This window comes from Myotis myotis, unplaced genomic scaffold, assembly GCF_014108235.1.
Source record: "Myotis myotis isolate mMyoMyo1 unplaced genomic scaffold, mMyoMyo1.p scaffold_m19_p_17, whole genome shotgun sequence".
NCBI lineage: Eukaryota > Metazoa > Chordata > Mammalia > Chiroptera > Vespertilionidae > Myotis > Myotis myotis.
In genome coordinates, this window is record NW_023416321.1 from 7,501,587 (window position 1) to 7,524,872 (window position 23,286).

Below are 23,286 nucleotides of genomic sequence, written 5' to 3' on the forward strand. Positions count from 1 at the left end.
CTGTGAAATGGGGATAATACGTTATGCTCTTCAAAGGTTCAAAGACATAATCCAGGGAATAAATACACTTAGCACAGAGGTGAGGAGCATGATGTAAGCTCTCAGTAAATACCATTTTTTATTGTTACTATTATTGAAACACTACCCTGGTTGAGAATACTACCTTAGTATCATGTTCTGTTCGACAGAACAACAAAGAAAGTTTGTGTAATTGTTTCACTGACCTCTAGAACTCTAAGTATTGGCATATGTCTGAAATGTCCCTTAAAAACTCCAGTGAACCTAACATCATACAGACACCTAAACTTCACTGGACTGTATTTCTACTTGCAGGATGTCCCATTACTGGTTGTGTTAATAAATGCAGGCGTTTCACTGAGCTGGAGTACTTCCTCCTCCCACCCTCTGCCCCTTCCTCATTTTCTCTCTAAATAATAAACTTTACCTCAGAATACTAAGTGTGCCTTCTAAATATAGCTTTCTGGAAGTGTATTAAAGTCCATGGCAACTTCTCCATAAAAATTTTAAACCTTTTAAAAATATTTTTTTATTGATATTTATTTATTTATTTATTTTAGAGAGAAAGGGAGAGAGTGCTAGAAAACATCAATTGAGAGAGAATCATTGATCGGCTGCCTCCTGCACAGCCCTACTGGGGATCGAGCCCACAACCCAGGCGCACACCCTGACTGGGAATTGAATCCCAGTGACCTCTTGATTCAGGGGTCGATGCTCAACCACTGAGCCACACAGCCTGTGCTTTTAAAGCTGTTTATTAATAGATGTGCAAGCCCAGCTGAAGTGGCTCAGTTGGCTGAGCTGCTGTCCCATGCACCAAAGGGTTGCCTGTTCGTTTCCCAATCAGGGCACATACCTGGGTTGCAGGTTTGATGAGAGGGTAGTTGATTGCTGTTTCTCTCTCATATCTATGTTTCTCTCTCTCGCTCTTGCTCTCTCCATCCCTTTCTCTAAGCATGTCCTAAAATTTTAGTATTTTAATGTGGGAACTCCTTCATGATTTTAGCCTCTCACATTACTGAAGTTTCCTATGTTCCTGATGGTTTTACTCTCCTGTTTTCGGCTTTTGTCACCTTGCTTGGTCTTACATAAGAGCACATGTGCAGGATATCTTTGAGACTCAGTTTTCTTGTCAACAAAACTCAGGTGAGAATGATCCTCCTTAGCTGCAAAAACATCTCACAATATATATATACAATAATATCATTTTTATCCTATATAATAAAGAGCCAATATACTACTTAGACCGAACAGCAGAAGGACCGTCCGGATGAAGCTGGGGCTGCGAGGGCCAAGCCCCTTGCATGAATTTTGTGCATCAGGCCTCTAGTACTAATATAAGGGTCTATAACTTTTGGTTCATAATCTGAAGTACAATAAAAAACATTTTAAATTCAAAATTTGTGTATATCAGAGTTTTACATATTAGCTGGGTTATATTTCCAAAAAAATAAATGTAACTAAGAGCTGATTGTTATTTCTAAAAAATTTTTTGAAAGTTCTAAGGTGTCAAGAAACAAACCATATAGAGGTTGATATAAAATGGGCTTCACCCCAACGTAAGTTGAGTGTTAGGGTGTTAGTGAGAGTGAGAGGGTTAGCTTGACACGCAGGCAGACAGGGCAGGGGTCCAGTGGGAAACAAAGGCAGGTGGAACATAGGCAGGGGCAGACACGGACAGCAGTGTGAGCAAAGCCTAATCACAGGAACCAACCACGCAGAAAAATAAAATGTTTCTGGACTCAAAGCGGGAGACGTGTGAAGCTAGGGAGGGTCTGCAACAATAAGTTGAACTGACGCATAGAAACAGGGAAAGTTCAGGTCTGTTGCTGGGCAAGAATATTTGAGGGAATCAATCAGGTGATGACATGGATAGATACACAGCAGGACTGTAGCCAATATATACTAGACCACAAAGCTTCATGGGAAACCCATTATTGGGCCCCCTCCCCGTGCGGGAGGTCTGAATCTGCTTGTAATAAATTTTCCACACTTTTGCTTCAATATTCTGGTCTGTAATTTAATTTGGCTTCATAAGACATTACCCCAGAGGGGAAAAAAACCTTGGCTCTGCATCCTGGTTATCAGTACAAAGCCTCAAGAAAAACCCAGAAGAATGCTGCTCAGGGAGCATCTGGTTGGTGGACATTTGGAGCACCGTTTATCCTTTAAAATTTTTAATTGTGGGCTTTTAGGAAGTGGGTGTCATAAATTGTACACACAGCTAGTTACAAAATATATAAGTAAATAGTTAAGTTAAGGCATCTTTTATAACTTTTCTGAAAAACCCTCCTATATCTCCATTTTCAATTTGGCCCAATTCTTTTCTGATTCTTTCTTTGAAATAATTATACTCATCTTATCACCTGATGCTGTGAACACACCACCCACCCTGCCCCACTTAAAACTTTTAAGCAACATCTCTCCCCAGAAATCCAAGTGTATTTGGGCATTTCTAAAGGCAGATAAAAAATTAAAATAAATCACATATAATAAATATATTACTTCTTGCCTAAAGGCCTTTCATAGATCCTCACAATTTCTTGTGGAATTCAAGGCTACATACAATCCTTCCCACATTCTAGCAACCTCACCATATCTCTCACTATTTCTTAAAACAGACCTTCTAGACATACCGCTCTCATCATCACGAGCCAGAGTTATGCCTACTCTCATTTGTTTCTCTTTTGAATCCTTTTTCTGTCTATATATGTAAATAACATGTTCTCAACATCCGTGTGTCATTTTTTATGACCTAGACAAACTCTTCACTTACTAAAAAAAAAACTCCTTTATCAAAAATGTGTTCTATTTCAAGCCTGCGGGATAAAAAGATGGGTAAAATACTGCCCTAATGGAGTTGACATTCTAGAGAGAGCTAGCTATATACATACATTTCTGGCAGAGAATGCTATAGAACCCACACATACACAAAGCACAAAAGAAGGTCAATGAAGGAAGAACTTTGCTCTGCATTGGCCAAGAAAGACAATGGAGGAAGATGGCATTTGAACTTCCCAATAAAAGATAACTAAGAGAATGCTGAGTTCACAGAGACTTTGCAGGAAGAGGGAATATCATGAGGGTAATTTGTTCTTTCCTCGATTTAGTTTTTTTCCTGAATGCCTGTGGCACTGAAGAAGACCTCTTATTATAACTATAATCATATAGGCATTGGTTACAAAACCATTTATGGATGCAATTTCTGTGTACATGCATGTATGATGATGAATACGGCATTTATATTCTTCTTAATTTATCTAAGAAAATCTTAAATATAAGTGATACTACAAAAACTACTAGATTTTTTAGGTCAGCATGTTTAAAAAAGACTTTAAGAAAATGTCCATAAAGCATAACCATGACATACCATGATATTTTGAAAGGCCAATAAAAAAATTTTGTCCCAATTACTCTACCCCACCTGAGAGGAGATTTATGAAGATCAAAAGTGATCAATACCAGATGACTCTTTGCTATTTAAAAACACTGAGTCACTGCTAACTGTTTCAAAGTGCATCAGGGTGATGAAAAATAACACAGCTTGGAATGTCCTAGTAATTTTATTAGCTCAATGGACACCCAGAAAACACAATGAATCATAAGTTTCCTTATTTCTCAAACTCAAAAAGATGAGCTTACTTCCTTCTTTCCTATCAGCATTCCATCTGATCGAAACACAAAATTTTCCACCAGAAAACCTAGCCCCATCAGAAGCGCTGCCATAATTATGTCAGGGTGAGGAACAGACAAGAGATAGTGGCCCACCTGTGTCACATGATACCCAGGGAGTGAAATCTTATGACACTGCAAACAAGGGAAAAACACAAAAGGTGATTCATGTGGGAACACTGGGGAACTTGATAAGAGGGAAATAACTGTGTTCTATATAATGAAAGTTTTTACTAGAAAAATGCAATGATATAATTTACTAAATGCATTTGTAGTCACATAAACAAAAACAAGGAAATAGTGTTTTCATAGTCACAGAAGTCCCTCGGCTGGGTATAAAAGGAAGCATGTGCTAAGAAGACATCCAAACTCAAGAACCACACTCTCCTGAAAACCCACCCAGAACCTCCATCCTCTGACACCATGGTCAACTCTTGTTGTGGCTCCGTCTGCTCTGACCAGGGCTGTGGCCAAGGCTGCTGTCAGGAGACATGCTGCCGCCCCAGCTGCTGCATTTCTAGCTGCTGCCACCCCTCCTGCTGTGGCTCCAGCTGCTGTGGCTCCAGCTGCTGTCGTCCTTCCTGTTGCATCTCCAGCTGCTGCCGCCCCTCCTGCTGTGGCTCCAGCTGCTGTGGCTCCAGCTGTTGTCGTCCCTCCTGTTGCATCTCCAGCTGCTGCCGCCCCTCTTGCTGTGGCTCCAGCTGCTGTGGCTCTAGCTGCTGCCGCCCCTCCTGCTGCATCTCCAGCTGCTGCCGCCCCTCCTGCTGTGGCTCCAGCTGCTGCCGCCCCTCCTGCTGTGGCTCCAGCTGCTGCCGCCCCTCCTGTTGCGTCTCCAGCTGCTGCCGCCCCTCTTGCTGTGGTTCTAGCTGCTGTGGCTCCAGCTGTTGTCGTCCCTCCTGTTGCATCTCCAGCTGCTGCCGCCCCTCTTGCTGTGGCTCCAGCTGCTGTGGCTCCAGCTGCTGCCGCCCCTGCTGCTGCCCCTGCTGCTGCCTCCGCCCAGTCTGTGGCCAGGTCTCCTGCCCCACCAATTGCTATCGCCCCACCTGTGTCATCTCCACCTGCCCCCGCCCCATGTGCTGTGCCATCCCTGACTGCTGAGCACCTTCCCTGAGCCCACTCTCTCCTGCATCCTGCTCATCAAAGAAGCAGACCCTGTGCACCTCAGAGATGCCTTAGGACTGCCCATTCCCTTCAACTCTGTGTCCATATCCTAGCCTCAGGCCAAACTCTCTGTTTAGCTGACTTTTCTCTGATGTGGATCCAGAGTATGAAATTAGGTGGCATTTATAATAAGCAATTATTATATTTATGCACATTCTGTACCTGATCTTTTGATTTCTGGGTTCCAGGTCATCCTGTCCAAAATATGGAAATTCCTGCAGGGCCTGTAGGGCCACTGATGTCACAACCTCAGATCTGAACACCTTAGAGGGCCCTATCTTGTATTTCCTTTAAGAGGGATGATTCAGTATCTTATTGTTGCTTCTGAATAAAGCTCTATTTTCCTGGCTTAGAAATACATTGTTCTTGTGTCTTGTGTCTCTTCTGTGCCACTGAAGGCACAGAACTCCTGATAGACCAGAGATGGCAAACGAGAATTGGTTGTACCTTCAGTTGGTTTCAGCATAAACATTTTTTGGTTGTTGGGGGGAGGGGGTCTTGTGTGTGTGTGTGTGTGTGTGTGTGTGTGTGTTGGGGGGGGATGCTGTATAAGTACATTTTTTCCCCAGAAAGATATAAAGAAGTGAAAAAAATTGAAATGATTGTCCTCATTTCCAGGGAAATTATATCCAACACACAATTGAATTAGGTTTTGTAATTCTTGTTCTCACCTTCAGGAAAACCCTAACATGTATTAACATTAAAAGCAAACAAACAAGTCCAGAAATAATAACAATATATAGATGACTCCAAAAGAATTAAAGAATAATAAAGATTTTTATTTAAAATGTGTGGGGTTATATCCCACAGCAAACCTTTCTTAAAGACTTTTAAGAGCATATCTTTCCACTCCTCTCTTAGTTGCCTTCGTTCTCCTTCCCTCTCTCTCTCTCTCTCCTTCTCCTTTCCCCTCCCACATCCATCATTTTACCCTTGTATCTTTTTCTTGGAAAACCAGAGAGTCCTCCTCAAGGCTTACACATCTCTCATGTAACACAATTTATTACATTCTCAGCTTCTCTAATTTCAGCTCCACCCATTAAACAACAAAATAGTTCTCTTTTGGAAAAAAACAACCTTCCTGAGAAGTTGGGGGATAGCAGAAAATGGAAAACACTCAAATGTTAATATTTTCCGATCTGCTTGGCTTTTCTGGGATGTGTATTTGACGGAATGGCCTGGAGCACTTAGGTAACAAATTCTATGGGGAATGTGGGGACTGACAAGAAACCAATTAATGGACTAGTTTGGTTCTTAGGTAAACCTGGAAGATTCCCAAATTCCTATGAACACTATCCTAGGAAAAATAAGGTAAAAATAAATTTCCGAGGAATACATGCTAGTGAAAGTAGGAGAAATATTTAGAAAGCTTTGTATGAAATGCATATTCTAGGAGTTGTAGGATTAATAAGTATATAGTGGTGTTGAATCATTAATATGCTTGACTTCCATAAATTCTACACATGTGTAATAAAGATAATGAGAAAAAAATTTAACTTGTGTAGGGGCATTACTCTCAAACCCCACTTAAGGCACAGAACTTCTGATAGACCAGAGATGGCAAATGAGAATTGGTTGTGCCTTCAGTTGGTTTCAGCATAAACATTTTTTGGTTGTTGTGTGTGGGTTTTTTTGTTGTTGTTGTTTGTTTTGTGTATGTGTGTGTGTGTGTGTATGTGTGTCTGTGTGTTGGGGGGGGGGGGTGCTGTATCACTGTATCAGTACATTTTTCCCCAGAAAGATGTAAAGAAGTGAAAAAAAATTGAAAAGAAAACAAACAAACAAAAAGGACATTTTTTGCAGATAATCTGTCTTCATGGAAAATCTAGGAGCATTTCACATGTATGAAATTGGTATGTGTATTAGTCATTTAGCATCAGTTAAAATTTAGCAGTTTAAAAGAACAAACATTTGTTATCTCACACACTTCCGGAGGGTGAGAAGTTCAGCAGTGGCATGTTGGGGTCTCTCATGAGCTTGCAGGAAGTTTCCGGCCAGGCCTGCATTCATATGAACAGAGGAAAACCCATTTCCAAGCTCACTCACACGGCTGTTGGCAAGAGGATTCAGTTCTTCCCCGTGTGGGCTGCTCACACAACATGGCAGCTGGCTTCCCCCAGAGTGAGAGGGATCTCAGAAAGCCAGAGCAATAGGAGGAAAACCCAAGATGGAAGCCACAATCTTCTGATAATAACCTAATCTTGAAAATTACTTACTCTTCCTACTTCTCTATTCCATTTATTCATTTGAAGTGAGTCACGGTATCCAGCTCGCACTAAAGTTGAGGGGATTACACAAGGACATGAGCACAGGGGAGGCAGGGACTGCTGGAGGCCCTCTGAAAGGCTGTGAGAGGAGATGACAATCTAACGTGGTTTCTAATGCCATGGGCCTGTAGAGGGTGCCCTGGGTCACAGGAAGTTAAGTGAAGAGAAGATGAATCTGACCTGAACTACAAGAAACACCAACATTTGTAAATTGAAAATGGAGCGACAGCAACCCGAAAGGACTAGCCAGAGAAGTAAGAAGACAACTAGTAGCATGCAGGGTCCAAAAGACAGCGGCCACTAGAAAAGTTAAAGGACAGGATTCCACGTCCAGCTATGACAAAGCAGCTAGTATCACACAAATCGCTCAATGAAACTAACTATGAGAATTGGAGAAAACTGAGAAACAATTGTTCTAAAGCATTGGAAACTGACCTATGTAGGCAGGATTGAGCGTCTAAGGTCTAAGTCAATGAAATCATTTCTGGTGGAAGATAAATCACCTTAAGCCTCTGAAGTGTTTCATGTTCAATGTCTGGCATTCAATTTGAAAAATTACCAGATTTGCCAGAACATAAAGGACCAAATGACTAAAAGCAGGGCAAAAGGCAAAGAAAAGATAATAAAAATAGATTCAAAGGTGATACTTATATAGGTGTTAAAAACTACATTTAGGGTAACTATGATTAATATGTTTGAAATAATAGATAAAAATAATAAATTTCATCAGAGAATTGGAATCTGTAAAAATAAATAAATAAGATAAATGAAAGTCCAGTGGAAATCCTAGAACTCAAAAACTCAAAAACTGAAATTCAGAATTCAATAAATGATTAGACGGAATAGATTAGGTTGAGCAGGTCACACAGAATAGAAGAGAGAAAGAGCAAACTGGAAGCAGAAAATATCCACACTGAAGTACAGAGAGAAAAAAGGTAAAAGGTACAGACAAGAACACGAGACAGTGGAGTACAAGGGAAAGGTCTGAGCTATGTGTAAGCCGGGGTCCCAGGAAGAGAGAACAGGGCAGAAGCTCTGAATGAAGAGACAGTGATGGGCAATTTGACAAAACCGTTGAAACACTTCAAGCCACAGATTCAAGACCCTCTTTGAACCCTAATGTTAGTATAGTCTCCTTCAGATCTTCAATTATCTAAATTCTTGGAGGTTATACTTCCTTTTCCTGCATCTACTGTGCTACTTATGGTGGGTTATTTTCTGTGTATTTCATAACATCTCCCCTATGGACATTGCATACAGTCTCTGTGTGTTTTCTTAGAGGGTTATCTGTTCTGTGGTTAATGCTTTTTCAAGTTGTACTTTTATGGGGGTAATTGCTGTGTGCTGTGATTTTTACTTGTGTTTCTGATGAGTCCAAGGACACTCGCTATTTTGCAATAGTCAGTTCTTCTCCTTGAGGTTCCTCACTATGCATATAGTGTAAAACAGAAAGCTTGGTGACGTTTCCGTGGTTGAGATGTTCATGGGAGCCTTCATTACCACTTACAACCCCTTGTGGGCGGACTAAGTTTTTCTTGTCTCCATCTTACTTACAAGGGAAGAATGCAAACTTTATTCTGAATCTGGCCTTGTGACAGCCTGAGGTAGCATTTCCGGCATCATCCTGGGTTTTGACTACCAGCCCCCAATTCTGAGAGCCTGTAACTAGATCCAAATCCTCCAAAGGCCACAGGACATCAGCTACTGTTTGCAGTTTGAGTTCCCTTTTTGTAACTGGAAAGTGAGAACCTTTCTTCTCTTTAAGTTCAGCTATGTAATTGAAATATTTTAAAAATATTTTTAAAGTACTTCTATTCGCTTGTACCAGAAAGTAGACCTGTCCATAGCAGCTTATTCAGCCACGCTGCCAGAAGTCCTATATGATCAGGGACCCAAGAAGAAGAAAGTTTACTGCATTGGTTAGAAATATAGGGTGTCCCAAAATTCATGCAAGATTTGAATTTTGTGTGAGCATTAACAACAACAACAAAAAATAAAAACCTAATTTTACTTGGTTTAATGAATCAGATTCTAATATCTGTTGCCCTTTGATTTCAATCCCTTCAATTTGATAAGCATTACCAAGTACCAATTATGGCCCAGGAGCAGGGACAATGAAGACCAATGAAGACCACGGCTTTGCATATGTGCCAGCAAAGCCGTGGAGGCCATTTACCCGATGTGCTATTTATACATAACCCTAAATTGTATACTTTATGAATCAATAAAAATGTACAATTTTTAATTATAAACCTGTATTTTCTACCAAAATTACTTCTTGCGTGAATTTTGGGACACCTTATATAAAAAAGAGATCTTGGAGTAGAGGCTACTAAAAAGTAAACTGTATCAAATACTTTTGTATTTCCCCCCCAAAGACACAGAGTATTTATTTTTAATACACTAATACTGCAGAAAAAACGATTTTCAATCCCAATCCCCTTTGATATTTTTTAACTTTTTATTTTTGAAATTTTTCAAATATACAGAGCTGTGCCAAATAACTGTTTTATACCATTAGACTTTACCCTGATTCAACCTTTTGCCACATTTTGTTTCTCTCCTATAGAGAGAGATGAGTAGGCAGGTAAGTAGATGGATAATGATCTGCTTAGATACAGATAGATTTATATCCTAAGACTAAGAACATTTTCTTGCATAACGACAGTACAGTTAGCAAATTAAATGTTGATACCTTACTATTACCTAACATATGTCTAACATCTAAATGACACCGTCAGTTTGTGCCATATTAACAATGCTAACGTTGATCCCGTGGTGAAGGTTATGCTCTCAAGTTTCTCCACAGTACAGCTCATATGTCTTCCTTTGAAATTAATAATCGGTGGAGAACTATTTTGAAAGTGTGCAAATAGCCTATTACCTGTCAAACTTTTACCCAACAGTTATAGCATCCATTGATAATATTTATTGGAATCAAGCTTTATTATGAGGGTTGTAAATGATGATTTGGTAACTCTGTTTTTATTCTTCTACATTTATTAGTTGATATTCTACTGTCATAGATAGTTGTCTCATCTTCCTTTTAAAAATATTTTTATTTAATTAGTCTCACTATGAAGCCATAGATTTGATTTTATTTAACGAGTTAAAATCCATTACTGCCATTATTCATTTTGGTGCTTACACTGCTCCATATTGAGTGAGAGTATCTTTTAATATTTAAAACAATGAGTCATTGGCAACCATTTCCAATTGAATGCAGGAAGTAGTACTTGGTACATATTTTGGGGCAGCCAGAGAGTCCACTATCTAATGAGCATCCATGTCTCACAGATAGGTTCTGTCTTCCTCATTGCACACAGGTAGCTCACAAAGGTGAGCCTTCTTCTTTCTATTCCCTGCTGTAATTCTGCCTCTCTTTTAACATCAAAGAGATCTCGGCATAATGAGAATAACTGATCCAAACAGCATCATGGAATGATATACAGATCACAGGTGACTGAATCATGTGATGGCCCTTCTTGACCAACGAGAAAGTAGGAAAGACGATGCTGAGAAAGACCAGATTGGAAAATCTTAACACATCAGAAAAAAGAAATCGTATTTTTCTTCATCTTAAAAATCTTTAACCAGAAAAACATGATGCTCTAATTTTAGACTAATATTTATTTAGAAAAATAAACTAGAAAATGGTCCAGGACCTGGACACAGCACCTCGGCATAGTATGAAAGAGGACATACAGCAGAGGGACTTCAAATTCGCTCAGCTCACACTCCTACCAATACCAAAGCCTCCTCCTCTGACACCATGGTCAGCTCCTGTGTGGCTCTGGCTGCTCTGACCAGGGCTGTGGCCAAGGCTGCACCTGCTGCAGGACCACCTGCTGCCGCCCCAGCTGCTGTGTGTTCACCTGCTGCTGCTCCTCATGCTGTGGCTCCAGCTGCTGTCCCCCCTGCTGCTACCCCTGCTGCTGCCTCCACTCAGTCTGTGGCCAGGTCTCCTGCTGCACCACTTGCTATCGCCCCACCTGTGTCATCTCCACCTGCCCCACCCCCTGAGCTGTGCCTCCTCTTGCTCTGTAACCACCATCTCCATTTACCTCTGTCCTCACAGATGCAGACCCTCCTTTTGTGTGGACCGTTAGGGCACATGGAGTGGGGCTGATGTCGCTCAACTGAACTGGGCTTCATAATTCCAATGAGGCACCAGGTCCTGGGACTGAAGATGGATATGGCCTGGAGCTGCTGGCTATTGTCCAATCTTCCTGAGGAAAGTGGAAGCGTGCCTGTTTTTACATAGTCTCACTATCAGAGAATGTTGTCAAATTTTGAATTTTTGACAATCTAACAGGTGAGAGGTGATGTGCCATATTTTCAAACTGTTTTAACTCAAATAGATTCAATAAGAAAAAACAGATAGGAACTTTGCTTCAATCCTTCATACCCCACTGACAATCCAGGAAATGCACAGAAATCACAGTATTCTTAATTGCAGACAAGTAACTGCCCCCCCTTTCCAAGATGGGTCTTCCACCTACTTTATTATCAGTACCTGACATGACTTACTCTTTGAAGGCAGAGATTTAGCACCATAAATCCATTCTCAACATATTATTCTGGAGTCAACTAGAGAAATGAAAAATTTACTCTTGCGAAATCCAATGAAGTGGTGTCATGTAATGGGTCTACTTGAGAAAACACATGGGACAGAGAAATATGGGCGCTGATTCACCTGCATTAACCAAACTGGACAGCTCATTATACTACAGGAAAAGGAAATGGTGCCGTTCCTATAAATAGGAACATTTACCAGATAAACACAATTATCTAATTTACTAAAACTAACTGATTTTCAACGAGGATAAACAAGAACAAGAAGGGGCCTGCACATGGTCACCGCAGCCCTCAGCAGGGTATAAAAGCAACAGAGGGCAAAGAGCGATCTCACTCAAGAACCTCACTCTCCTGGAAACTCACCCAGAACCTCCACCCTCCAACACCATGTCCTGTTGTGGCTCTGTCTGCTCTGACCAGGGCTGTGGCCGAGGCTGCTGCCAGACCACCTGCTGCCGCCCCAGCTGCTGTGGTTCCTGCTGCTGCCGCCCCAGCTGCTGCATTTCTAGCTGCTGCCGCCCCTCCTGCTGTGGCTCCAGCTGCTGCCGCCCCTCCTGCTGCATCTCCAGCTGCTGCCGCCCCTCCTGCTGTGGCTCCAGCTGCTGCCGCCCCTCCTGTTGCATCTCCAGCTGCTGCCGCCCCTCTTGCTGTGGCTCCAGCTGCTGTGGCTCCAGCTGCTGCCGCCCCTCCTGCTGTGGCTCCAGCTGCTGTGGCTCCAGCTGCTGCCGCCCCTCCTGTTGCATCTCCAGCTGCTGCCGCCCCTCTTGCTGTGGCTCCAGCTGCTGTGGCTCCAGCTGCTGCCGGCCCTGCTGCTGCCCCTGCTGCTGCCTGCGCCCAGTCTGTGGCCAGGTCTCCTGCCCCACCAACTGCTATCGCCCCACCTGTGTCATCTCCACCTGCCCCCGCCCCATGTGCTGTGCTATCCCTGACTGCTGAATCTCTGCTTTAAACACACCACTTCCTCCTTGCCTCCCTCCCCAGAGATGCTGGCTCTGTTTTTCAAAAAATGTGTAACTGATCTCTTGGATCCCATAGCAAACCCCAGCCCTACTGATTCTCTGTTTACATCCTAACTTCCGTCCAAACTTCCTTCCTTCATTCAGAACCTTCTAATAAATTAAGTTCCCCCAACAGCTCTCCCTTTATCTCCAAGACATCCATTCTTCGTGCTTAAGGAATTTGAAGATTGTCTCCATCACTTGTGGGGCCACAGATTCTAAGTCCTCTGACGTGGAAGTCCAGTGAACCCTTTTTCTTGTACTCCTTTGCAAAGATTTTCTTATACCGAAATAAACCTCTTTGTTCTGGGCACTGAAAATTAAATGTGATTTTAGTCTCTTTTTTTAAAGGTTTTATATGTGGGTCCTGGGTAATTGTAGTTTGCCTGTACCTGTTGGACAGACAGCAGAGACTAGTCAACCTCCAACAGAGGTCAAATGTCATTGGTCACCAGTTTTCTCTAGAGACCTTTTTAGTCTTAGGCAAATCAACTAATCGTTTTCTGGTCTTTAGGGGAGAAAATGCAACTGAAGTCATGGTGCACCCATGACTATAATAAGAAAGTTTTACAAAGATTGAATGTATTAAAAATTAAAAACAAATCTTTTACAAAGATTGAATATAAAACATGATCTTTTAAAAAACCATCTTTTGGGGTTCTTTATTCACCATAAAATGCAGCTAAAAAATACATAATAAATAAATAAATGTGACTTTCCTTGAGTGTAACTATGATCCCTTTGGAATATTTCTCCCTTTTTTCTCCATTAGTCAAAAGTTACATATTTCAACAGGACCATTACATGCTCCTATGCCATCAAAAGCCTTCGTTTACTCAACAGACATTGGTCACTAGTGTCCTCTGCCCCAGCCCTGTTTGGAACATGATGGGACAAAGTAAACGTTATCGCTCATATCATCAGGGCGTCCGCATGGCAACTGGCGGAGAGACGGAAGTAAAAACTGACAGAGAGCGCTAAATTAGGGGCACAATGCAGGGAACAATCACATGTGCATGGGGCAGTTTTTCAGAAAGGGTATCACTGAGGAGGAGGCACTGTCCGCTGGCTTTCTGGCAGATGAATGGGAGTCCGCAGAGCTGACAAGAAAGAAGAAACATTCCGGGAGGATGAGACAGCTTCGGCAAAGGCTTGGAAGTGTTACTCTTGGCACCTTCCTCAGCTGCCCTGAGATTAAGACAAGCTTACTTTCTGTTTAATCTTACAGAGTTTTGTGTTTTGTTTTTTTAATTGAATTCAGAGAGGGAGGGAGAGGGAGAGAGAGATAGAAACATCAGTGATGAGAGAGAATCATTGACCAGCTGCCTCCTGCATGCTCCCCACTGGGGACTGAGTCCGTAACCCAGGCATATACTCTGACCGGGAACCGTGACCTCTTGGTTCATAGGTTGACGCTCAACCACTGAGCCACGCCGGCTGGGCTTACACAAGTTTTTTTTCTCGTACTTTCTCTGTGTTTCTTTTGCCTATTCCACTAAGAGAGTAACATGACTACACAGTACTTTATATCAGCGGTCGCCAACCTTTCGGACCTGACAGACCATCAGTGGCCCGCGGACCACCGGTTGCTGACTGCTGCTTTATATGGTTGTATTAAAGATTAAAAACAAATATTAGATATTCAGCATGCCTGGTACAGAGTGAATACTTCACAAATGAGAGATGTTAATATTCCCTCCACCTTTACTTACCCAGATACTGTATTTTTATTTTAATTACTTAATTAAGTCCCATTATTTTAATTGATGCCAAACTCTGTTCCCCATACATGTCTTCTTCTTATACAGGAAAGATTATGAGGGAAAGATTACAGGAAAGATCATGCCCCCATCGTACCCAACAGAATGTCTTGGATGTGTGTGTGCATTCCATGCTGTTGAGCCAGCTCTGACCCCCGGCGACCCTATGAATGAGCGACGTCCACAGGGTCCTGTCCTCAACAGGCCTGCTCAGCTCCTATAGACTTTTATGGAGTCAATCCATCTCATATTCTCGTCCTCTTTCCCCGATGCCTTCTATTTCCCCAGCATTTCTGTCTTTTCCAAAGAAGCCTGGCTTCTCATGATGTGCCCAGAGTAAGACAGCCTCGGTTTTGTCATGGAAACATGGTACTGAAGGCCTGATAATTGCAAATACTGTTTATATAACAAATGCTTCTGTAATAAAATATCCACTTGGAAGGTTTAACAATTAAAAGATAAATAAAAAATTGCCCAACGTTAAGGCCTATCGTGAAAACCATACAACAGACCCAATGCTAAGTACCTCAGCTTGAAACAGTAAAATAAAGTCTGACACAGAATTTGAAACTTCCTTGGGGTCCAGCTATTTCCCTGACCCTTCAAGATGCCCACACAGGATCAGCTATCCTCCTCATAGATTGTTATTCCCCTGACCAGCACGCGTTCCCCTCATCTTTGCCGACAAAAGATAGATTAGCATTTTAAGAACCATTCTCCATGATTTTCATGGAGCAGTACAGATAGGAGGAAATGTCCCATTCATAAACAAAATGTCAGAGTCATGTGACAAGTCACTGCATCTGTCAGAAACATCGGTGACACCCATTAAGAAAAAAATGTGACAAGTCTTCTAATTGCAACGCAGAAACTTACCAGAAAAGGGAAATGTGCTGTTTCTTCCATTTTTTTAGTACTTCACCAGAAACACACAATTATGCAATTAAATAATTAGGCTTTCTAGTGGGGTAAATAAAAATAAGGAAATAATGCCATAGTGAGAGCAGCTCTTCAGCAGGGTATAAAAGGAGGTGTGGGCCAAGGAGACCCCCAAACACACGAACCTCACTCTCCCGGAAACTCACCCAGAACCTCCACCCTCCAACACCATGTCCTGTTGTGGCTCCGTCTGCTCTGACCAGGGCTGTGGCCGAGGCTGCTGCCAGACCACCTGCTGCCGCCCCAGCTGCTGTGGTTCCTGCTGCTGCTGCCCCAGCTGCTGCATTTCTAGCTGCTGCCGCCCCTCCTGCTGTGGTTCTAGCTGCTGTGGCTCCAGCTGCTGTCGTCCTTCCTGTTGCATCTCCGGCTGCTGCCGCCCCTCTTGCTGTGGCTCCAGCTGCTGTGGCTCCAGCTGCTGTCGTCCTTCCTGTTGCATCTCCAGTTGCTGCCGCCCCTCTTGCTGTGGCTCCAGCTGCTGTGGCTCCAGCTGCTGTCGTCCTTCCTGTTGCATCTCCAGTTGCTGCCGCCCCTCTTGCTGTGGCTCCAGCTGCTGTGGCTCCAGCTGCTGCCGGCCCTGCTGCTGCCCCTGCTGCTGCCTCCGCCCAGTCTGTGGCCAGGTCTCCTGCCCCACCAATTGCTATCGCCCCACCTGTGTCATCTCCACCTGCCCCCGCCCCATGTGCTGTGCCATCCCTGACTGCTGAGCCCCCTTCTCTGTAACCGTCATCTCCATGTACTTCTGTCTGCACAGATGTATACGCTTCTTGTGATGGCCCCTTAGGACACATGGGATCTGGCTGATGTCACCCACTGGGCTGGGTTTCAGATCCAATGAGCTCACCACCGCCCCAATGCCTTTGTGAGCACATTCTGGTTCATTTACAACTCTCTCCCTTGCTATCATTTCCTTTAGATTTGGACCAACTCTGTATTAATTTGTAATCCACCAGATAGGAAATTATCCCAATCCTCCAAATGTCTCGTTCTTATCTTCCTTTGGGGGCTCTAAATTATCCTTCCAGCAAGGCGGGCCTCATCTGCAACCCCTGAGTGACACTGATTTGACACTCTCAGGCCTGGGGTCCATTTATACCCTGTATATTCTCCTAGAGTGAATTTCTCGTGTTTTGTTGTTTCTCTGCTTTCTAATAAACTTTTTTTGCACATAAGAAGTCATTGGCATTGTTCCCTATTGTTTTTATGATCATTTTACTCAGTAACTAGGCAGATATGGAAAGAACAACCCATGTTGAAATCACTTTTTTAGTTTCAAGCGTTCTTGAGGCTTAAATTCCAGAACTTACACAACTCACCCACCATGTTGTGTAATGATGGATTACACAAGGCCACACCAGACGCAAAGAGTAGAGAAGAGAATCTAACTCCTGGCGGAAAGAGCTACAAGACACTGCTGGCCCGTGTGGGGAAGTTCCGCCAAGTCAATGTCAGTCCTGAGGACCCCTTTCTCCCTATCTTACATCCATCTGAATGCGAAGTAAAAGCGTTTATGCAGGAATGTTGGATCCTCGTGTGTATGCATTACAATCAGCAAATTTTAGCTACAATTATTGGCAGAGATGGGGCTACAGGTAATGACAGCTCTTTATATGTAAGACAAAGAAATAGGGAAAATGAAAACTTCCAGATTGCAAAACAACCCCAGCTGACATCAGCTACTCCTGGGTTGGGAGAATTTCTTATCAACTCATTGTAATGACAGAGACGGTATAGCCCCTACACACCCGAGATATGATATGGTTAAAAAAAAAAAAAAAGTAAAAATGTCAAGAGGCAGATAGTACCATCTTTTTTGCTTCTTTTTTATAAACAAATTAAGACTATTGAAATTTTGCAGTAGAAGCTAAAAGAGACACAGAGGTAGAGTTGTGATTCTCAAAAGACAGAAAATTCAGAACATCTCTTTAATTTAGGAAGACATACTACAATCGGGTCACCTGCCAAAGATGATCTTTACTTTGGGTTAAAGGAATAATTATTGTCCAGTGTCCTCCATCTCCTCCCCCAACCAAGTGATCTGACCAAGGAATGCCATGCAAAGGCTTGGGGAGCCACTATTTCACTGTCATCCAAATGAACCACAGAGGTTCGGGGGGGAGAGGGTAGGCAATCACATGGATGAAGAAGTAGAGAAAAGTCAGAGTTGTCACCATAACACCAAACAAACTAAGAAGAGCAGAAGTCGCACTATTCAGATGTAAGACTGATAATTGGTTGATTTATAAAAAATGAAAGCACAAGGGCACTTCCACATCCAAGGAAAATGAAATTCTTATAATACAAACAATTCCTGAAGATTAACTCATGATAAAAAAAAAAATGACGTATCACGCAGGGAAATGGACCTCCATCCTCATGATGGTTTGAGTTTGCTACTGCTGGGAGACCCAGGGGTTTCTCTGGCCTGAGACAAATAATTTCCTCAGCTTGGGATTCCCACACCACAGAGAAGTCTAAAACTGGAATCCAAACTCACTTAAATTGTAAGCTTTCAATTCTGAATATAGAATTGTTATTTCTTCAATTGACATTCACCAAAGAACAAGATGAACTGGGCTTCTCTTATTGAGATTATCCAGTTCTCCTATGTCAGATGAGAGATCCCTCCAGAGTCTCAGGTTTAAATGGTCCCCAAGAAAAGGCTTTTGGCCCCGGGAGGAAGTTAAAACCCTGGCCCGGAGTCATTAGTTCATATCCTAAGAAAATTGCAGCACCAGATCCCAGATGGAACAGTCTGATCTTAAGTTCCTTCTTCATTCTGGCACCTGGGGATTTTCATTTTCTTTCCTTTAAGCTCAGAAATTTATTACTTTAAAACTTATATCCAGAATCTCCATATATAGGTTTTCAGAAGAGGATTTCATACTTGATTAGTATCTGTGTTACTGAAGTCCTTCATTAATTTTTCCCAAAAGAAAATTTCACCTGTTAGTCACTGGAATAAGTGGTACTTACATTAGGCAATGAAATATAATTTCTAATTAAATATTTGATTAACTCAAAAGACATTTTCATAAAATTGGTGTTTCTCTTTTGGACATCTAATCAAACATAAACTAACAGGAGGCTGACAACATGAATTTCTTATAGAGAAATCAGGCAGTCTTTGTTTAATCAACGACATTTCTTGGCTGACCAGAAAGAAGAAGACAATGAATATAAGTTACCTCGTAAATGGAGACCTAGTCAACATAATCTAACTTGATTTTCTAGGAGGCTGTATCCAACCTCCACAACAAAGATTATGAAGTTAACTAATTCGCTGCGCTGGTAGGTGATATCGTTCCTCATTAATATTTACTCTTTTCCCCTCACACCCCCTGGAAGGAGTGGAAGCCCCTCCCACCCCCTACCCCATGGTTTGAACTTCACCAAGTCACGTGCTTTGGCCAATGGGATGTTAGAGGACATGACCCAAGCAAAGACCTGAAATATATTGGCATGACTGGGATTGCTTCCTGGTGCTGGTGCTGTCAGAGGTAGGGTTGTCAGTGAAAATACAGGACGCAGCTCACAGAAGTGGAATTTCAGATAAACAATGACTACTTACATGTCTGTTACTAAAAAAGTATTTGTGGTTTATTTAAAAACGGAATTTAACTGAGTTACCTGTACTTTTATTTGCTAAATCTGGCAACTCTAATTTGGAAAAAAGTTCAAAACCAACCCATAGCCAAAAGGCAAGGCCAGCCTTAAACAGCCAAAACCCAACTGACTTGCAGACACGTGACTAAGAAATAAATACTTGTTAGTGTATACTCTGAGAGTTTGTGGTTGCTTGTTATGCAGCAACAGCTGACTAATGCAACTGTGGTGGCAATGAGAAACTAGCTTAATAATCAATCAGTATGAAAAGATTAAGCAGATAGTTTTCTATAAAGAAGATAAAAATAAAGGAGTGCCCAAGTGTTTGTGCCAGGGTTGGTTTTATTTTAATAAACTTTCTGAAGAACATGGGTTAATAAATTTCTGGGCTTATAGATAAAATTACATTTTTATGAATAATACAAAGTGAAATACTATGTTATACTGAAGGGCAATCCCATGCATTTTTGCAAGCATATTTGTTAAAACACAGGCTTAAGAGTTGTCCATGCTTAAGCTGAATCCAGACTTTGAGCTGTGTAACTTTGGGCAAATTAGTTAACCTCTATAAGTTTCAGATTCTTCATCTATAAAGTGAAGGTAATAATATCTAACTCGATTGTTATGATGATTGATAAGATAGGTAAGGATACCTACCACAGTCCCTGGAACAGGGGTCCTCAAACTACGGCCCGCGGGCCACATGCAAATACAAATATTGTATTTGTTCCTGTTTTGTTTTTTTACTTCAAAATAAGATATGTGCAGTGTGCATAGGAATTTGTTCATAGTTTTTTTTTTAAACTGTAGTCTGGCCCTCCAACGGTCTGAGGGACAGTGAACTGGCCCCCTGTTTAAAAAGTTTGAGGACCCCTGCCCTGGAACATACCAAATACTCCCTAATCATAACTTAAAGTTCTTACACAGTGGGAAGAAAAATGGAAGCTGACATCCAATATCAGCAAACAAAACATAAACTGTACTTAGAGGAAAATGGGTGTAAGCTTCCAGTAAGAGCCTGGTTAGAAAATAAAAGAAAATACCTTATAAAATTATGCTATATGATATCAGTTCAAAGGACTGTTTTGGCTGAGGCCAAAAATGGCCATAGAATGTTGGTCTTAAATAAAAAGGCTATTTGTAAACAAATCAGAAAATATTATCCTCATACCAGATTATAATATGACTTTGCCTAGAATATTGCATGTAATTCTAGCCACATTATCTCAGAGAATTATTTAATCTATACAGTAAAAAAAAAAAAATCAACTAATGTTATAAAGAAGCCAAGAGAAAATCTTGGCATAAGGAATACAGTGAATGAACTTGGTATAATTCACATCTATATCTTCCAGAATATCATCAAAGCAAAAATAGAACCAATTACCCATGACAAGAACAAAAAGCCTTCCCCTCGAAGCAGAGAAGGTAATTTTAGGACAAACGACTATTAAAAAGCATTGGCTTGGTGGTCTGCAAGCTCTTGGCCCTCCTTTTTTCACTTAGAGTCAATGGGATTGACTGGACAGATTTCTTTCTTTCTTTTTTTTTTAATTCAAATCCAAATAAAAGTGTTGATCTACTTCACTGGTAAGAAGTAAATTTATGGCACTCATTATAAAGGTAAGATAGAGTTCCCAAGGGAAACCAGACTACACTTTGAGACTGACGTGCAGAAAAGAAGCGGCCCCCACCCCGTACCCCACAGTCCAGCTCTGCTGATCCCCAGAGAGAAACCTCTGTGCTCATGCACAGGTCTGACTAGCTGTCATGGGGTAAAGCATTTCCCTAATAATCTTCCCTTATCACTTTTAATGACACTACTTACTTCAAGGCTTGAGTCGGTCTCTCTTCCATCCCAAGACTCAGGTGGAGCCTGGTCAACATAAATCTCATGGAGGATGCTCTCTGAGGAATGAGAAGACCTGGATCCCGGACCTCACTGTGTGACCATAACCCCTTCTTAATGAGGGGATAGGCCTACACAACCTCCAGTCCCTTCCTGGATTGCACACATGCAATGAGTAATCCCAAATAAATGACAAACACACAAACTGCAGCAGATCCTCGGTGAGGGTTTTGCAATGAAGGTAGATGTTGATTTGGGGTTGGAAGGATGAGAATGGCATTCCAGGTGAATGTGGAGGACAACAGGTAGGACAGCCCAGGGGTGGGAGGAGTTACTGAACCAGGGTGGCAGAGATCCAGGGTGCCATGTGGTCCCTCCTCCTGAGAAAACCTGCCTTTCAGTGAGTGGTGGGAAGAGACATCTGGGAAGCAGATGACTGTCGGTAGGCACTGGGGTGCTGCTATTAACCTGGTACTGTCACGTGCATGCATGTAGAGGAGGCAAGTCACTGTTTGGGGAGTAATTATGAGTCTCTTTGAAGTCCATGAATAAAATACTAACTTTAGGGCCACAGGGCAGAGTGATTAGAAACTATACTGGTTTAGAAAACACATTCTTTTCTCTTTCATTTAGAAATATTCACAAGGAAATTCATCAGAGTCGAATCCAATTTCAAGATTTGGTGAGAATAAACAATACAGAAAAAGGAAAAACATTTGTGGTATGGGTGCATGTACAGGTATGAGGCGAGGATAACCAAAAGCTCCATTAGTCAATGCTAAATCCTCACTTAATTGGCCAGGAAATTAACCAGCACGTGACCCTGTGGCCTGGGGGTCATCAGCACCAGACCAGGGTATATAAAGGACCCCGCAGGGGAGGAAGACATTCACACCTGAGAACACCCAACTCCTCTCACCAGTTCAACCCAGCCCAGCCCCAGACACCAACATGACCGGCTCCTGCTGTGGCTCCTCCTGCTCCAGCTGTGGGGGAGGCTGCTGCCAGCCCTGCTGCTGCCAGCCCTGCTGCTGCCAGCCCTGCTGCTGCCGAGACCCCTGCTGCTGCCGCCCCTGCTGCTGCCAGACCACCGTGTGCCGCCCCGTGACCTGTGTGACCCGCTGCACACGCCCCATCTGTGAGCCCTGCCGCCGCCCCATCTGCTGTGACCCCTGTGGCCTGCAGGAGGGCTGCTGTCGCCCCATCGCCTGCTGCCCCACATCCTGCACGGCTATTGTCTGCCGCCCCTGCTGCTGGGCCTCCACCTGCTGCCAGCCCATCTGTGTGCAGGCGCCCTGCTGCCGGCCCCCCTGCTGCCAGCCTGCCCCCTGCCGCACCACCTGCAGGACCTGCCCCTCCTGCTGCTGCTGAAACTCTATGGTCCCCACAGATCAATTCACTGAAGCCTAAGCACCTATTCTGCATTTTAATCAAATTGAAAGAAAAACAGATTTTTCCATAAAGTGACAATCGTCATTTTTATATCCTACCATTTGGACACATGAGGAGATCTCTATCTCCACTCTCAGCCAAATTCCCAGTGTCCCCATCAGCAGAAGTCACCATGGATGGCAAGCCCACCTTTACAAGTCCCTGTAGTGGACTTGGCAAACCCATCCTGAACTCTGGAGGCTGCTCAAAGCCTCCCAGCATCATCTGTAATGTGCTGCTCACTTGTTTTCAATAAACTAATTTTTCCTGTAAACCTCACGGCTACCTGATTCATTTATTAGTGTACACAGATGAGCAGATGAGGAACAGGAAGGAGAGTGAAGAGGAAAAAGGAAAAAGAGACAGACAGGAGAGGGAAAGAGAGGTGCTAGGGGTCCTGGTATGACTCTTGAGCAGTGGTACAGGACAGCCAGGCGGGCCTCAGGCTGCTCACGTGGGTAGGAAATCTATGCACACCAGGCCCTCCAAGCCTGTCCTTTGTCCCTGTCTCAAGGTTCATGTCTTAACACTCCTCACTAAATTTCACTAAGCAACACTAAATTTCTCACAGTAACTGACACATGCCATGCTGTTCCATTTGTCTTTGCTTTTATCATGTTCTTTCATTTTTCACCTTCCTCTCCCCTCCACCTTCTTCACTTACCTAACTATGATCCATTTCCAAGTTCAACTCAGTCTTCTCTTAACCCCTCTACCACATACACACACACACACACACACACACACACACACACACACACACAAACACACACACAGCATGCTAGGTTAGGTGCCCTAACATATGCCAATAGCATCCTGTGATCCCATGCTTATCTCCCTCCCCATAAGGCATTGCATTGAGATTATCTACTTCTCTTCCTCCAAGAAAAAAAACAGTTAATTCATTCTGGCTCCCAGCACTGCGTTCAATGTTTAGAATAGAATCTCTTTGTTGAATCAAACTAAATTAGAAGGGAATTGTCTTTATGACAAGAATTCTAAAAGGTAGA

At 42.7% G+C, this 23,286-nt stretch overlaps 3 protein-coding genes across 5 annotated transcripts; all 3 read left to right on the forward strand.

Annotated features, from left to right (window-relative positions):
- The first annotated feature begins 4,113 nt into the window (after positions 1–4,113).
- On the forward strand, positions 4,114–12,632 carry LOC118672345 (keratin-associated protein 4-11-like). Of its 3 annotated transcripts, XM_036341979.1 has the most exons (3): positions 4,114–4,219; positions 4,400–4,570; positions 12,130–12,632. In XM_036341979.1, the coding sequence occupies exons 1-3, from the start codon at positions 4,114–4,116 to the stop codon at positions 12,630–12,632; spliced, it is 780 nt and encodes a 259-aa protein (XP_036197872.1). The 3 variants fall into 3 exon arrangements, with proteins under 3 accessions (XP_036197872.1, XP_036197873.1, XP_036197874.1); XM_036341980.1 differs by lacking the exon at positions 12,130–12,632 and having other exon boundaries at positions 4,310–4,788; XM_036341981.1 differs by lacking the exons at positions 4,114–4,219; positions 4,400–4,570 and having other exon boundaries at positions 12,084–12,632.
- Positions 12,633–15,563: 2,931 nt separating this feature from the next.
- Positions 15,564–16,097, forward strand: LOC118672346 (keratin-associated protein 4-6-like). The gene has a single exon (XM_036341982.1). It carries the CDS (start codon positions 15,564–15,566, stop codon positions 16,095–16,097), a length of 534 nt encoding a protein of 177 aa, XP_036197875.1.
- Positions 16,098–21,791: 5,694 nt separating this feature from the next.
- Positions 21,792–22,500, forward strand: LOC118671129 (keratin-associated protein 2-3-like). Its single transcript, XM_036338859.1, has one exon. The coding sequence runs from the start codon at positions 21,797–21,799 to the stop codon at positions 22,214–22,216; it is 420 nt and encodes a 139-aa protein (XP_036194752.1). The 5' UTR covers positions 21,792–21,796; the 3' UTR covers positions 22,217–22,500.
- Positions 22,501–23,286: the final 786 nt, after the last annotated feature.

Excerpts from the sequence above, each read along its gene's own strand:
- LOC118671129 (XM_036338859.1), top strand. The coding sequence starts at position 21,797 with ATGACCGGCTCCTGCTGTGGCTCCTCCTGCTCCAGCTGTGGGGGAGGC.
- LOC118672346 (XM_036341982.1), top strand. The coding sequence starts at position 15,564 with ATGTCCTGTTGTGGCTCCGTCTGCTCTGACCAGGGCTGTGGCCGAGGC.
- LOC118672345 (XM_036341979.1), top strand. The coding sequence starts at position 4,114 with ATGGTCAACTCTTGTTGTGGCTCCGTCTGCTCTGACCAGGGCTGTGGC. Across the intron at positions 4,220-4,399 it reads CTGCATTTCTAGCTGCTGCC|GCTCTAGCTGCTGCCGCCCC; the intron begins ACCCCTCCTGCT and ends CCAGCTGCTGTG. Across the intron at positions 4,571-12,129 it reads TTCTAGCTGCTGTGGCTCCA|GCTGCTGCCAGACCACCTGC; the intron begins GCTGTTGTCGTC and ends GCTGTGGCCGAG.